This window comes from Struthio camelus, chromosome 4 (assembly GCF_040807025.1).
Source record: "Struthio camelus isolate bStrCam1 chromosome 4, bStrCam1.hap1, whole genome shotgun sequence".
Taxonomy (NCBI): domain Eukaryota; kingdom Metazoa; phylum Chordata; class Aves; order Struthioniformes; family Struthionidae; genus Struthio; species Struthio camelus.
The window spans coordinates 52,239,207-52,254,407 of NC_090945.1; the positions used below are offsets into that span (position 1 = coordinate 52,239,207).

The 15,201-nt window shown below is 35.8% G+C and overlaps 1 protein-coding gene across 5 annotated transcripts in view; it reads right to left on the minus strand.

The window, feature by feature from the left end:
• Positions 1–1,394: 1,394 nt before the first annotated feature.
• MTNR1A (melatonin receptor 1A) overlaps positions 1,395–15,201 on the minus strand; it is a 71,722-nt gene continuing 57,915 nt past the window's right edge. For all 5 annotated transcript variants that reach the window (XM_068942699.1, XM_068942702.1, XM_068942700.1 and 2 more), the window contains one exon: positions 1,395–9,095. In XM_068942699.1, the coding sequence (XP_068798800.1) occupies positions 8,227–9,095 (869 nt within the window). In that variant the 3' untranslated portion in view covers positions 1,395–8,226. The remainder of the gene's footprint in view (positions 9,096–15,201) is intronic.

Below are 15,201 nucleotides of genomic sequence, written 5' to 3' on the forward strand. Positions count from 1 at the left end.
CAGTAACCCTACTCAGAAAGGCTAATGTCTATTTATTCCTCGGTTTCCACATAAATCAGCTTAGAATCCTGCATATTATTGAAGTTTCCAGAATTCAGGAGAAAAATGTCTCCTGTGGACGTGAGTAGGGAGTATGTATCCCATACTATTGCAGATACTATTAGTGCTGGCTGTGTCATTTGCTATTGAACTATGGCCATCCCAGGAGTGTAATTGCAGTTACAGTCGAGTACAAATATATTTCAGTGTTAAATAAGCTTTTAGTATGCAAAAGGAATATATACTAGGCTATCCCTAAGACAGAGGAAAGACCTTTGAATAGGGAGAATGTAATTAGACAGGCTTGAATTTGGACGTAACTTACCTATTCTGTAACTGTGTGTCCTTTAAAAAAAAAAAGACAAACAGCACTATTCTGATAATACATCATCCTGTCCTGAATGAGACCACACAGTTCCCTCCAGCCTGTCATAATAAAATTCGACTAGTATTGACTGTCATGACTGGAAAAATTCTCTGATAACACTCTAAGGGTTTTCATTGTGACCTCCTGTTCAAATACCAACCAATCCAAATTTGCTTTATCTGCAAGATATGCTGGTGTGAATGTGAGGCAGCAAATTTTTACAAAGTTAATGATTGCACTCTTGTAGCCTAGGAAAGGAAGGAATTAGGACTATAATAGACCACAAAATGAAACAGGGATGGCTCTTCCTAGGAGAAGTGTAGTCCATCCCCACCAGACTCTATAATAAACACCAGAAAAATCTTTGTGAGTCATTTTCCTCCTGCACTAAGCATGGATGGTGCTTCAGCTAGAACCAAGCCCAGCACCACAGCGCACTAAAATAGTAAGTATATACTGGAACCGAAAGTCTACTGTGCCTGCAAAGTAGCCTCAATGGTGATTTCTCTGCCTTTCCCCAAGCTAACATGGAACAGCATGCAGAAAATCAGGCACAGAGAGAAAAGAGGCCTGTTACACGGTCATTTACAGGAAGTTACAGGGTCTTCTGCAAGGTAAGGGCCATTTTGTTGTTTTTCTGTATGTAGCAGCTAACTATTCTTGTCCTAGTATTATCTTGATAATGAGTAACCTATGCTGTTCCAGTTTTTTTAAGATATTGAACTCTCCCACCTCCATGTGGTGTGCACGCACGCATGCACGCGTGCACAAACACACACACACACGAACACACACGCGAACACGGAGAGTCCACTTCAGAATTTTCTGTTGAGATCTCTAACAGCTAAAAAGTGTTAGTGCTGCCACTGCATTGAAAAGTAGGATAACAGGGGAAATGCAAGTTCAGTAGTTCAGGGTAGTTCAGTTTATTATTTGGTGTTGAGAAAGCAAATACAATACACATGATTTTCAAATGACTTATCCTGTGGCTTTTACCTATTCTGTATTGAATGGAATGTTACTTTTCATAGCTGCCTACAATTGTGTATACCCAGTTGTATCCAAACATCCTTGGAATGCAGTATCTGGGTTCTCCTTGAGCATTTCCTTCTTCCAAAATAGAAAGTACTGAAACCAAGAATGTCATAGGCAGATGCTAAACTGTTGTTCTCAGTACCATGGAACACAATCCAAAGGTTGTATAACAGCTGAGGCTGAGCCGAAAAAAAAAAAAACTGATGAGAATGAAACAGAACTCTGGCTTAAGAATACTTTCACGTGGTTACAGACTCTGCTCCAAATTTCCTAATTTGTATATTTCTACTATGGATAGAATTTTTTTTTCATTCTCTCGCCCCACAATGTCATCATTCTGCCCTTACCTATGAAAAATATAACATTTTCACTAGTCTGGATTGGATTAGTTTGTAATAACTAGTATTTATGTTTAAATGTAACCCAGTGATGCTTTGCAGAGTTACCTGTGAGAGAGCTCAACAATCTCTTGGCTTGCCTCCCTGAACATGCATACCCATCTTTGAAAAACATTGGCAGTTGTTTTTTTGATGATTGTAGTGGTGTTTATACCTAGGTTATGTCCTGAATAGGAATGCGGAAAATTATTCTGGAGATTTGCTTGTATTACTTCAAGTTTTGATACAGATATTACTCAGCTGTTTCTTTGACAACCAGTTGGATTATGTGTTTTGAATTCTGCTAGTTGCAGAGAAATAATTCATGAGCAAGTATTAACTGTGTTCTGAAAACAGTTCTTTGACATCATGGAAACATTCTGGTAAGATAAAACAGTTGAAAAAATAGAATTGCTGCTTTTCTGGATTAATATGGAAACTTCCCAAATAGCTTCTTCCTTTGAGATGCTGCACTGATAGCTCTGAACACACTTAATTTCTAACAAGTAGTTGTATAAGATGGATTCTGTCTTTCGATAAATGTTTTCCCAGACAATAGTTTTCTAACAATATGTGAATCCAAATGCAAGATCTGTCTTGAAGGAGTAAAATGGAAGCAGAGAAAGCAAAGAGATACTTAGGAGAGTCCTAATTAGGATTTTTAACTGCCAGACTCATAGATTGCAGATTAATAGCAGGCATCTGTGTGACAGACCTTGAAGTCTAATGAGATCAAAAAATGCCCACCTGGTATCTTCATATTCTCTGGGCCTCCCAAGACAAAATCTGTCCTAGTAAACAAAGGACTTTTCAGGATGAGACATCATTGTTGCATTTTGTCTTTTGACGTTTACTGTATTGGATTAATTCTATTTTACATTTCTACAACATACATATTAAGTCAGATAAAAAGTCCATCTATCTCAGTATCCCTGTGTGCATACTGAAGAAGAGAATAAGAATGGAGCAAGAATGTAGTGATATTTCCTCCAGTTAACATTTCAGCAATCCTTGGTCTAGGGATTTCCTCATGCTGAAGTTGTATCTTTGTGTTTACTATCCCCATGGAACGTTCCTCCTGGGCAATTAATTTTGGTATACCTGTGTAAGGTTTCTGTAGGCATGCTCTGTGGCAGTAAGTTCTACAGTTCAGATTTTGCAGGAAAACACTTTTGCTTATTTTGAATCATGAACCTGATAACCTCATTGGATTGCACCTGACTTTTATATTCTGAACAACTGTGAATATTTGTACATATTAATGGAGTGAAGAGCGTGTATTTGAGTAAAAGCATTTTTAGGACCAGGAAACAAAGTTGCAAAGTGAAATCCTCTTTGCTATTAAAAGAAAACCTTGTGTACCTATGCAGTATAAGCAGAAAGAGTAACTAAGTAGACTTCTTGTCTTTGTATTGTATTGCCCATGTCACCTTGTGTCGGTGCAGTTTTCTGGGTATGGGTTAAGTGGGTTCTGTTAATACAGTTAGTAAGGAAGCAGAATAAAAGACTACTGACTTTACACGTTTACTTATAAAATGACATATCATATAGACAGTTCCACTGGTGGAGGTTTATTTTGCTGATATTTAGCAGGGAAAGGCACACTTTCCCACAATCTGGCCAGCTGATAATGATGTATTCCTTACAATTAAAACAAATATTGCTTGTGTAATGGTGTAAGATAGCCATTCCGTACATCTATGAAAACTAATAAGTTAAAATCCTCAGCTGGTGTAAAACAATGAAGCTGTGCTGGTTTATGCAAGCGGAAAATCAGACATTGTGCTTTAAATACTGTTTGGTTGCATCTTTTGGAATAATTGGTTTATACATTTATGAGTAACCTGCTTATCAAAGTACACATACCTTGATCAGTGTTTGGTAACAGAAATAGTTTGGGTGACTAATATTTTTATTGTATTTGGAAAACATATTCCCTGATCATTATTAACATATGTATTTTTTTGCTGAATTCATTTTTATTTCTGGAAAAAATTATAAAGGCTATTGACTTGTACTGTGAGTCTTTTCCACTGTATTCTTCATTGCAACCTCTCAGACACATATATGAGGTAGGAATAATGTTTTTAGTGACTAAATTCATAAAACCACGTAATGGAATTCTTATTTAACACAGGCAAAAAAGGGAGATACAGTACATGGCGTATAAGCGAGGCCACTACTTGGATATTTTCTCTTTCAATAAATTTGGCTTTAGCATGTGTGATATCCTAAGCCTCAGTAGTTAAATGACAGATATTTGTACTTCTTAATTATTTGTAAGCTTTATTAATGATACTTGGAATGTGTAGTTATTAGGAAAGGTTTAAAGAATATTACTAGTAACTCGAGAACATTATTACTAACTGTATTACTACAATTTATGAACAAAATGTTCAAATCAAAGGGTTCTTGACTGTCTTCTAAGATAGAATCGGGCATCCACACATATTTATGTACTTTTGTATTATATTTTTAAGGATTTTTTCATGGTTGTTTTTTCAGTGCAGTTTAAGGAGTTCCCTTCAATGTGTTACGGCTAACTAGATCTAACTGTACCATTTCAAAAGTAGTCTAAAATGAGTAAAAAGGTGCAATATTGACAGATTACAGCAGGATGTGTTATACAGGGCGACACAGACTGATTCCAATAGTGTGTTTATTATGGGTGATTCAAAGATGTAATTATTTTCTAAAACATACAAGAAGAAAAGGAAAAATAGGAAAAGCTATATGTTATCCCTATTGAAATAACGTGTTTGCTTCCTATCTGTGCACTTCCACTAGTCCAGTGTAAGAAAAAAAAATACTGTGCAAAGCACTCTAAGTGAGCTATTTCAAATGAAAATACATTTTTGCATGCAATTACAGTTGACTACAGTAAATACCCTGTTAATTGGTGCAGATGTATTAATTGATATTCTGTCTGCTGGTAAAAATGAAATAACGTCAAGCTGCTTTGTTATGTGAATTTGCAATGAACATGATCAGCAGTAAAACTGTCTGTCTGTAAGGTTCAAGATGTGGTAATATAAGAGGATATTCAGATTGTCAACACAATCAAGGCTGTGATACAAGAAAGAAATTCTTGTAGATTAAATTAGGCCCAATTAGGCCATAAATCTTCAAAGTGTTGCATATAGAGGGAGTCACTGCTCCTTTGCAGAGGTACTTTGGTGCTCTAAACAGAAATGGATAGGAAATAGTGTAGAGATGGTGCCCTGCATGTGTGAAGGATTGCCAAGACTCATGTTTTAGAATTATATCTATCCAGGGCAGATGACTGCTACGGGACAAGTACAGTATGTAAAACATCCAGATTGAGCTCTAAGTAATGCATTTGTCCTATGCTAGTCTTCTATAAAAGGAAAAATGTCATGACTTGGAATGTAAAAAAACATGTCATGGCTCATTCACTTGAAGAAAAACTAATTTTGGATAAGTTCCTAATTCCACCTCCTAAAATGGAAGGAAATCACAATTATTCTCATTGATCATATGGACCATATATTGACCATAAAAAGTCTGATTTCATGAGGTGCTGAACTGCTATGGTAGGAGGCTGCTCGTTGTCTCAAATGAATCATTTCAACCACTTTGAAGGAACAGATTCTGATTAAAAGAAATTATTACTACAGAGTTAATTCTCATTACAGTGGCTCAGTTTTTCACTTTTGCAATGAGTTGTTTTGCAAACTGTACCTAAAACATACTTTTGAACAGTAGTAAATGCATAATGATCTTGAAGAGGGCAGCAGATATTTCTCAAAGGTTTCATCCATAATTTAAACTAAATTCTAAAGATTAAAAAAATACCTCCCTCTCCCAAAGAAGAACAAGAGATTAATTTCTTAAAATTATTGCTATATTTAGTAGCTCATAACAACACCAACATGCACATTTCTGTGATTTTTAGATTTAATACAAATATGTCAAAATACCAGCTCTGAAAAATGCTCTCCATTTTAATTACAGGCCTATTCAATAAAATATATACCTTTGGTATAATATGTTTTATTGCATATAGCAAACCATTTTCATTATCATCAAAAATATATTTTAGCACTTGTGAATTAAAAGGGACTTTAATTCCTCAGATAACCCACAGTGTTGTATACAGTATCCTGAACAATTGTCAAGGCTCATTAATGCGTAGACATGATAAACGTACATTTTCAGTTTGAAAGGGTGAGTGAAAAATCTTTGAGAATTCTAAATTTATTGATAATTAGGCTACTGAAACTATCTTTAGGGTACTTTAGTAGATGTATCATAAGACATTATTTTCATTGAAAATATGCTTTAAATAAGGCAAGTTTTGTAAGAATTTATATAGTGTTTTTCCTTAAGTGACTACTATAAGGTGGTCATGCCTCCCTTGTTATTCTGAAATCACTACACACAAAGCGATAAAATTACAGAGCTAAGCATCCTCTAAGGATGAAATCACAGTGAAGAAAGCTGTGATATATTTATGGTGTTAATCATGTTCTATCATATCGCATCGTACGACGATACCACAGTAGAAGAGAGCTGGTTATTTACACTGTGTTTCCTGGCAACAAGGGTTTGAATGTAAACAAAAATGATTCAAGCACCTTGGCAATGCGTTGACTGGCTAGTTCATCTCCAGAGATTTGCAATGTTAATTAGCTCCATTACCAATTTGACGTGAGTGAGTGGCAACATGAGGCACCTGTTTTTAAGGTAAGAAACTGGTCAGCTGACAAAGAATCAGTGGAGTTTTCAAGTAAATATGAGTATGTTCCCTTAGCCTTATTATTAATATTAATTCAAGGGTACGCTAGTATATGATCCAAGAGAGATGACATGGTATTAGATTAGTATACAGTTTAAGGAATTATATAGTATAGAGTGACTGTTGTTTTCGAAGATGTCTAAGCTGTTGAAAATCAGTACTTTTTTCCAGCATACCAAGTAATAGTTTAAATGAATTAGTCTAAATATAGTCTACATTTTAACCTAGGTTAGCAGAAGTGTGATAGGCTATTCAGATACTCTTAGTCCAGTTGAGATGGTTGGTATCATACCTACCCTGGTGTTCAACTATCACAAGTGTATTTTACGGAAGGGCGGGTATGAACACTTGAACTTTAAAAGTATGACAGTTGGAGTATCCTTCCAGACCAAAATGCTCCTTCTCTCTAAGGTCAGTGAAACTACTGAACGGTATTTCCATATTATTTGAAAGGATCTTGGCCTGTTAAATTAAAAAGATGAAGCCTATTGTTGTAAACTGTTTTTCTGCACTGGAGGGAGAAAACGTAGATTCACTGTTACAGGAGACAGCCTGTCTGGCTTTGCTTCCTCACTTCACAGTGTGTCTCCTCACACTTAAGAGGCACCTGCTACCTGTGGACAGTCCCTATGTCAGATCTTGTCCTGAGAGTTGTGTTTTCTTCCTTGTACCAGTGTCTTAAATAGCATCTTCTCTTTTTGATTATTTGAACGTGTTTCATTGCTCTGGGTTCTTACACTATTTTCATAATTGTGGTAAACATCTGATTATTATTTTGAAAAGCTTATCTCTGGCAATAATTTGTAGTCTCAAGAGCTTTTCAGGAGATCAAATTGAAAAAAATATCACATGGTCATCCTGCAAATATGATGTTTCATATTTCTCTCCCCACCCCTTCTACACCTTTTTTTCTACCCCTAGATTTGAATTTTATGAATCATATCTCTTTTCTTTCCTTCCTGTTTATTCTCCTTGCCTTTGTAGCTTTGAAAATAATGAATCAGATGTATTTCTCCTCCTACATGCTATTTTAAAATTGAGAAGTCAACTGGGAATGCCATTCCTAGGAGGGCTGGTGAGATTTAATCTCCACAAAAATAAATAATTATGTCCATTATAGGAGCAAAAGAATATAGGTAGAGATACTTATCAAATATCCCGATCTCTTTTCAAATACTTTGATATGTCACTTCACTAATACAGTCTCACTAATATATTTGCTAGTGGCCTGATTTCATCTTTTTAAAAAAGTTCTCAGGGGTTTTAGAATCAAGACCACCGTAACCAAGTAGAAAGTGGTAGGAATGGTTTTGCAATTTCTTTTACTTGGCTAGGCTAGATGGATACTTCTGCTTCAAACTATCTCTAGTTGTTGCCTCCATTTAAGAAAAAAAATGAAATTATCCATGTGCAATCCTGTAATATTATCCTAAAGAATATGACTGTGTTGTTATTTGAAAGATACATCATTGTATAATAGGATCCATATGTCAAGGCTCTGTAACTTTGGATCCCAAGTATCATGCAAGGAATTTTATCAAAGTGCCTTCAGTGTGGAACAGATATTTCACTATAATATTTATTAGTAGGTCTAGTAAAACAGATACGGTGTTTGATGTTGTTGAATGACACTCATAAGGTTCCCATTTTCACACAGAGTCCACCTTCACTTGATTGTTGTTTGTAATCAACGGAGAAGGCTTACTTTTCATCCTGTCTGCTGCATCATTAGAACTATCCTGGAAGAAAACTTTTGCTGTACAAAAAGTGACAATAATTCTCTTGTATTCTCTTCTGAAATTCTGGTTCAGGAGTCCATATATGATAGCATTAAGGCAGCTGTTGAAATATGCCATGTAATAACTAGATACAAACAACCACTCTGGAATCCTAGGGATTATAGTTTCTGGGTTAACAGCCACAGCAAGGCCTATAAAGTTCAAAGGAGCCCAGCAGACTGCAAATAGTACGAATACCACAAACATGGTGACAAAGTTTCTGAAGTCATGCGGTTTCAGTTTGGGGTTGTTGTCTGGTTTAACCCTTCGCCTTACCTGAATAACAAGGATCCATATTCTCAAGTAACAGAAAGTAACTATGGCTATGGGAAGCATGAAATGGAAAAACACTACTGCTATTGTATACGCTGAGCTCACAGATTGTGCAAATGTACAAGAGTAAATCCTAGGGTCGTATTGTAGAGATCCCACAAACAAATTGGGCACGATAGCAACAAATGTTAGTACCCAAATCAGAACAACGTAGCACAAAGAATTCTTGTCGCTGTACAGCTTGTCGTATTTGAGACTGTGGCAGATATAGCAATACCGATTGATAGCGATGCCTGTAATATTGAAGATTGATCCAATGACACTTAGGCCCATCAGGAAGCCACTAATCTGGCAGTGAAGGTATCCCAAATTCCATCCATTGTGAAATACAGATGTGAGGACCAGTGGATATGGGTAGATTGCTACGACCAAGTCTGCGATGGCCAGGCTTACAACAAATACATTTCCTGTAAAACAAATATAAGAAGACAAGTATTATTTTCTCTTTTACTCTCTTCTGTTGCTGCTTCTCTCAGTGTTTTAATGGTCAGCCTTAGTGGAACAATTTGCATTGACTTAATTTTTAGTTTCTAGATCAAAATTCATTTTTATATATCAGAAATAAGATGCATTTTTAATCCAAATAGGAAGATGCTCAACTTAAAGGTACACCTTTTAAAAGAAAACTGTTTGGGGACTTTAATTACCATGAAGTACTATTTTTGTCGTCTCATTTATTTGGATTCTCCTAATCTCACAGACTGAGAATTCATATATAATTAAAATATTCATAACTCTAAGCCTGCTTTGGTCCTAAATGGATAGTCTTTCTTGAAAAATCAGCATAAACAATATGATGACTAATACATTTCGGAACTTACATTTACCTTTCATATTTAACTTCATTCCTTTTCCTTAAATTACCCTTAACTTATCCAGCCCTGAAATGAAAATCTATTTTTGTATTTGCATTTCAAGCTTCCATTATAGTGACATTGTCTTTTTCAATCTACTGAATATCACTTAACTAAACCATTGCAATCCATGTTTTGAGAAGCAGCAGCTTTGGACTTTTTAAGAAAGAATTTCTGAGATTTGAGCAGAATGCAAACGGAGTTATTTTTCCTAAATTAAGAGACATGCTCTTCAGGAAAACAAGGTATGCCATGCAGTGACAAAGACAGTTCCCACAGGCCACTGATGCCCATCCTTCTCTGCCTCCTGACTGGGAAATTAAGCAATGATCTATTCTCTAGTTTGTTTTTTTTTTTGAAAAAAAACAAAGGGAGATTACTCTTATTCAAAGACAATGGAACCCATCATAATCATAATGGAATCCAATCATAACCCATAATGTGTTTTGAGTTAATCCTTTGAACATAGATAGATTATGTATTCTCTCTTTTTTTTAGGTACATAAATGATAAGTCTTGTTATATTTCATCTGAATGCCTCCCAACCATTCACATTTCTAAGGAGATACATGGTTATATTTTTCTTCATTTTTTAAAAATAACTACTACATGTATGGATCTATTTATTTGCATGAACACATACATATCTAGAGAAAACTATAAATGTGTATGTATACATACTGACATATGCATGCATGTATGTATATGAATATGTGTGCATGTATGTTTAGATATGTGTGTGTGTATGGGATTATATTTTGGAATCTGGAGATTATTCACTGAAGATCAAATATGACCTCTGATTGGAAATTGTAAGAAGATATATTCCTACTTTTATATGACAAAATTTCACTAGTAATCCAAAGTGAGGTTTTGTAAATTTTTATGCATTTATTTTGAGTAGTCAAAACACAAACAGATAAAAATAGATTAAAAAACACTAGTATGGCATTTTAGCTTCTATAACGCACAAAATAATCATTTTAAAATATATTATTTGACACATTTTAAAATGCATTTTCTCTCACTAATCTCATGCTTTAAATGGTCAGGTAGAAATATTAAATCTACAAACACCCACAGAGAAAAGCATTTAAATCATTTGGCTCAGGATTCCACTTACTTCCGTTTGTGCAAGGTTTATTTGATGCGGGCATTGAGTTTGACATTTGACATTTATGTTAAAGGTAGCTGGGATAAATGGCCTCAGGTGAGAGACTGCTGCACTATTTTTCATAGTTTTTGTATCTGTATTATAAATATCTTTCTCTAGCTGGTTTCTGTAGTTGTTTCTTCCTTTTGTCTGGGAGTTCAGTGCCAGACTGATACAGGCTTAGCCTGAAGGCTTTGGCGGAATTCCAGATCATTTCAATGCAAACATAAGACCTCCTTTAAGCAGAAAAGGACAAGGGGAAAAAATTGCTTTCAGAATCTACCCTTGACATACTGGCAAATGATATAGAAATGGATCAAGAGACTGTGTGAAGCCCAGAGCTCTGTGTATAATTTATCACTGAGAAGTAGAAAGTGACTGAAAAGTTGTTGGTAGCTTTTTTTTTCCACACAACATTGCAAATTTGCAGAAATGACACCATAGATACTCTAGATGTGACAAAGAGTGTCCTTATTAAAGTGTAGTACTTAAAGAATCCTATTTATATGTTATTACAAGTTGTCAGTTTAGCCAGAGATTGCACATAAAAGGCTTTTCTCTCAGCCATCTGCTGCAACCTCTGCTGGTGCTTTTGATTAATATTCTTATGACCATTATTGGCAAACTTGAACTAAAAGCTTCAGCAGTTGAAAGAACACGGCTACAAGAAATGGTTTCTTTTTGCCCTATGTTGAAAAAAGGGAAGTTGATGTGCTTTTCTCTGAATAGTTTTAGCAATCTTATGCTTTGGCAAACAATGCAGTTCCAGATTAGCGGAGGAGCTCTGTGTCCAGATAGTACCTTTCTTCTGATATCACTGTGAAACTCCACACAGGTTAGCCAAGGTACAAGTCTTTAAAAAATTCAGCTTTCATATTCTTAGCTGAAACTTATATTTTCACAGTCAAAGATTCTGCTGTTATTAGAAAGGTGTAGCATAGGTCTGAGCACTTGCCTTGAAGTTTTAATGTGATTTTAGTTGGGGCTAAAACCAGATAACTGAATGAAGACAGCAAAGGCATGTTTCCCATGCTGTTCATCATGTGCTCATACTGGTCTGTGGGGGACTAATGCAGATTGAAGGTAATACTAATATCAGCAGGTGGATGATAAATGATTCATTGCACGAAGGAGACTGGGCAAGAGAACTGAAACTAGGAGTTGAAATGGAATATCACTGGCCGGGTAAGGCTTCTGGAAACCTGACTTTCTATTGCATTTACTCTTTGTGATTGTGAGTTAATAAGAAAAAATGGAGACAGAGGAGGTTGAGATGGAGAAATTGGAGGATAAACAGGTTCGAGAAAGGTCTGTTTTTTACAGTATTAGGACTGGGTCAGGAAGTGAAAAAAGTCTTAATACAAGCTGGAGAGAGCTGACTGATAATGAATGAAAGATAAATGAAGCTGAATGGTAGATCTGGCCAGAAGACAGAAGCATAGAGATAAACAAGTGATAACTTAAAACTATAGAGGTTAGTCAGTTAGGACACTGGATTGTACAGGGATATGTGAGAAGGATCCTCAAAATATTTGAGTGTTTAGAAAGTGTTGGAATTTTGTCTACAAAGCAGCCAAATTTCAGGTTTCCCCAAAACGAGGAGCCGTTGTTGTCCCAGCTTATGCTCTCTGGCTGCCTTAGAGCCAGAAAGCTTGAAAGTCTTGGAAACACTAGCTGCTTCATATAGAAGACAGAGAAGAAAGCGTATTCTGGGAGTGTGTCCTTTTAAAAATTCATTAGTTTGGAAACCAAAATGCCAGGATTCCAGCTCACAGTTAGCATGTCAGGTGGGACACCAAATAGCTGGGCTAGAAAACAGGTTGGAAGCTAGATACCTGCTTGCAGAGAGGACTTTTAACCTGCCGTTCAGGAAGAGTTCTCCTGAAACTTGAGTTCTAATACATTTTCCTTGTGAGTACAGGAGCGCTGTAGTTGTAGAATGGCAAATTCAAATAAAAATTTATTTGGGTTTAGTACCTTTGTTGGGTATTTTGAAGTTCATTGTTTCCGACACTGACATCTGATCAGCAATGGTGTTAGGTTTTCACACATTATATAATAAGTAATTTAAAAATAAGGCCTTAGATTTAGGCACCTATGATTAGTGGAAAATGTTAATGTTCTGTGAAATCCCCATACATGGCCTGTTGTGAAATTAAACTCTTTTATGTTGTGAAGCACTTGGATATTGTAGTGATGAGTACTGTAAGGAAGATCTAGGAATAAAGTAATTTTTATCTTTAGAATTGGGTTTGAACAGAGGGCTGCAAATGAAGTCTGGAACTCCACATTGAATAAAAAAACCCCAAACTCCATAATATCAAAATCCTGAATAACTTTTTATGGGCAAAAGGTATTCATTCCCTTCAGATAGTGAGATCAGGCTGCTGTGAAAAAATAAAATCATTCATGTAACTAAAGAATGCCTTACAGTGCATAAACACTAGTTGGCTGAACTGAGGATGTACAGGCTGAATTTCTTGAGTTTGCCATTTAAATAACTTAAGCAGCTGTTGTGCTATAGATGTATCTGGGAAGAAAGATAAGCTAATGGTAACCAGCTTTGGCAGGCTGTGCTTTGAGATGCAATCCAAAGCAATGTTCCATTAAATATTTTCACTGTTATAACTGAAAAAAAAACCCCTCTGTTCAGCAAGCACACAGCAACATCAGACCTACTGCCAAGTAAAAAACTACATTAAAGTGAAGAAACAAAGAAGTGCTCTCCCAGATAACTTAATTTTTCCAAGAGCAAAATACGACATAAATGGAATGGAAAAAACCGTGACCCTGACAGGTTGTGAAGAATGTGTTTGGGATTAATTGTTATGATGTGAAGACGGGTAGAAGAGCATCGAATAAGAACTACGTAACGTTGCATCCACAGCAGCTGCTATCAGCAAAACACACACAAAATGCTATGTAGGTTGTGATTCCCTAGATTCAGTGCTAAAGAGGTGCTGAAGTTATTGGGAATTACACAGTTTCCCGAAGTTTCCAAAAACTTGAATAGGTGCTGAACAGTAGTAGAAAATTACAGTCACTTAGTCTGCATGGTGCTAAGTGCCTCCCATTGACTTAGACTGGAAGGCTGAGCACTTTGCCAGCAGATTAAAAAGAAGCAGAGGGACAAATTCTTCCTTCAAATTTAGGAGGATAACTGAGAGAGATGTGGTCTGCAGAGACGTTTCCTCAAGTGTTGAAACTGTGAAGTATTTTCTTTCTTCCAAAACTTTTAGCTTGGACAAAAGAATATATCTATGGAACAAAATAACAATGTTTTAAAGCATTAGGAACCCTAGCCAGAGTTTTTTGTACTAATGAAATCTGAATGAATTGTAGAGAAGATCTCATTTTGGTGGAAAAATGGCAAAGCTACTCTTTCTCCTCCTATTTTTCAAGATTTATCTGTACCTTCTAATATTGGCTGCCAGATTGCCAGATCACTATTTCTGTTCATCTATTTCAAATTATTTCCAATATAAATAATGTATTGGCTTCTAATTACAAATCTTTTCCAGCCACCATCTTGTTTTTGTCATGTTGCTACATTGTGTAGTCTATAACATTACACTTCCTCTTTATGCATTAATGCTTCAGGTTGTAACAAATTTATCTAAGAGTGCAGAATTTTTATGTGAACTGGAGATGCTTTTGCTTTTAGGCAAAACTAAACAGTAGATGTAGCTTGCATTGAAGTCAGGTTCAAAGCTTTGTTTCTGTGGCCATTGGCTCAGATTTTTATGTTTACTCGTTAAGTGTATCTTCAAGGAAAAAGGATAGTAATGTTGCAATGTTGGACCAATTATGGGATCAAACATAATTTCTAACTAGCAGGTCCTTGACATTCTTATCTACTGTCTTTTTATCACCTCTGAGATACTGCCAGATGTGTGAACAGTCGTCACTGATCATTTCATAATAAGGCTTATTTAGTAGATTGCTTTGGTATGAATTCAGATCAAGTTCTATGAAAGCTGTAATTTATTCAAATGTAGTATTGCCAAGATTTTTATGCCTACAGTTTTGATGTATTTAATGGTGCCAAAACTTTAATTTATATCTTAAAGCACCAATTTCTGACTACTCTTAATACTTCTACTGATTTTCTTCAAAGATAGTTTACAGATTTTGCAGCATTTTGAAATCTTGCTCATTAACCCAGAACTTATCTCTTTTAATTCTATAAAAAGCCCTGGCTCAGAATGTGAATTTGGGACTGTGTCCTGATGGGTGAAAACAAGACTAATATTATGTGCATGCCAGTGGGAAGTAGAAAATTAAAATACGACAACTCATAGCCATAGCTGAACTCAACACCATACTAACATCTGGCAAAATCGACTGAACTGATAGACAGCGGAAAAAACACCTAGCTTAGAAAACTAGTAATTCCTCCCCTTCACAACAGAATGGTGGGAGTGATTAAGTCTCTGTATCTGAATATGAGACATCACAGGAAATGAGAAATGGGCTAATTTATAAGAAAGCAAGGTTAGAAGGTTA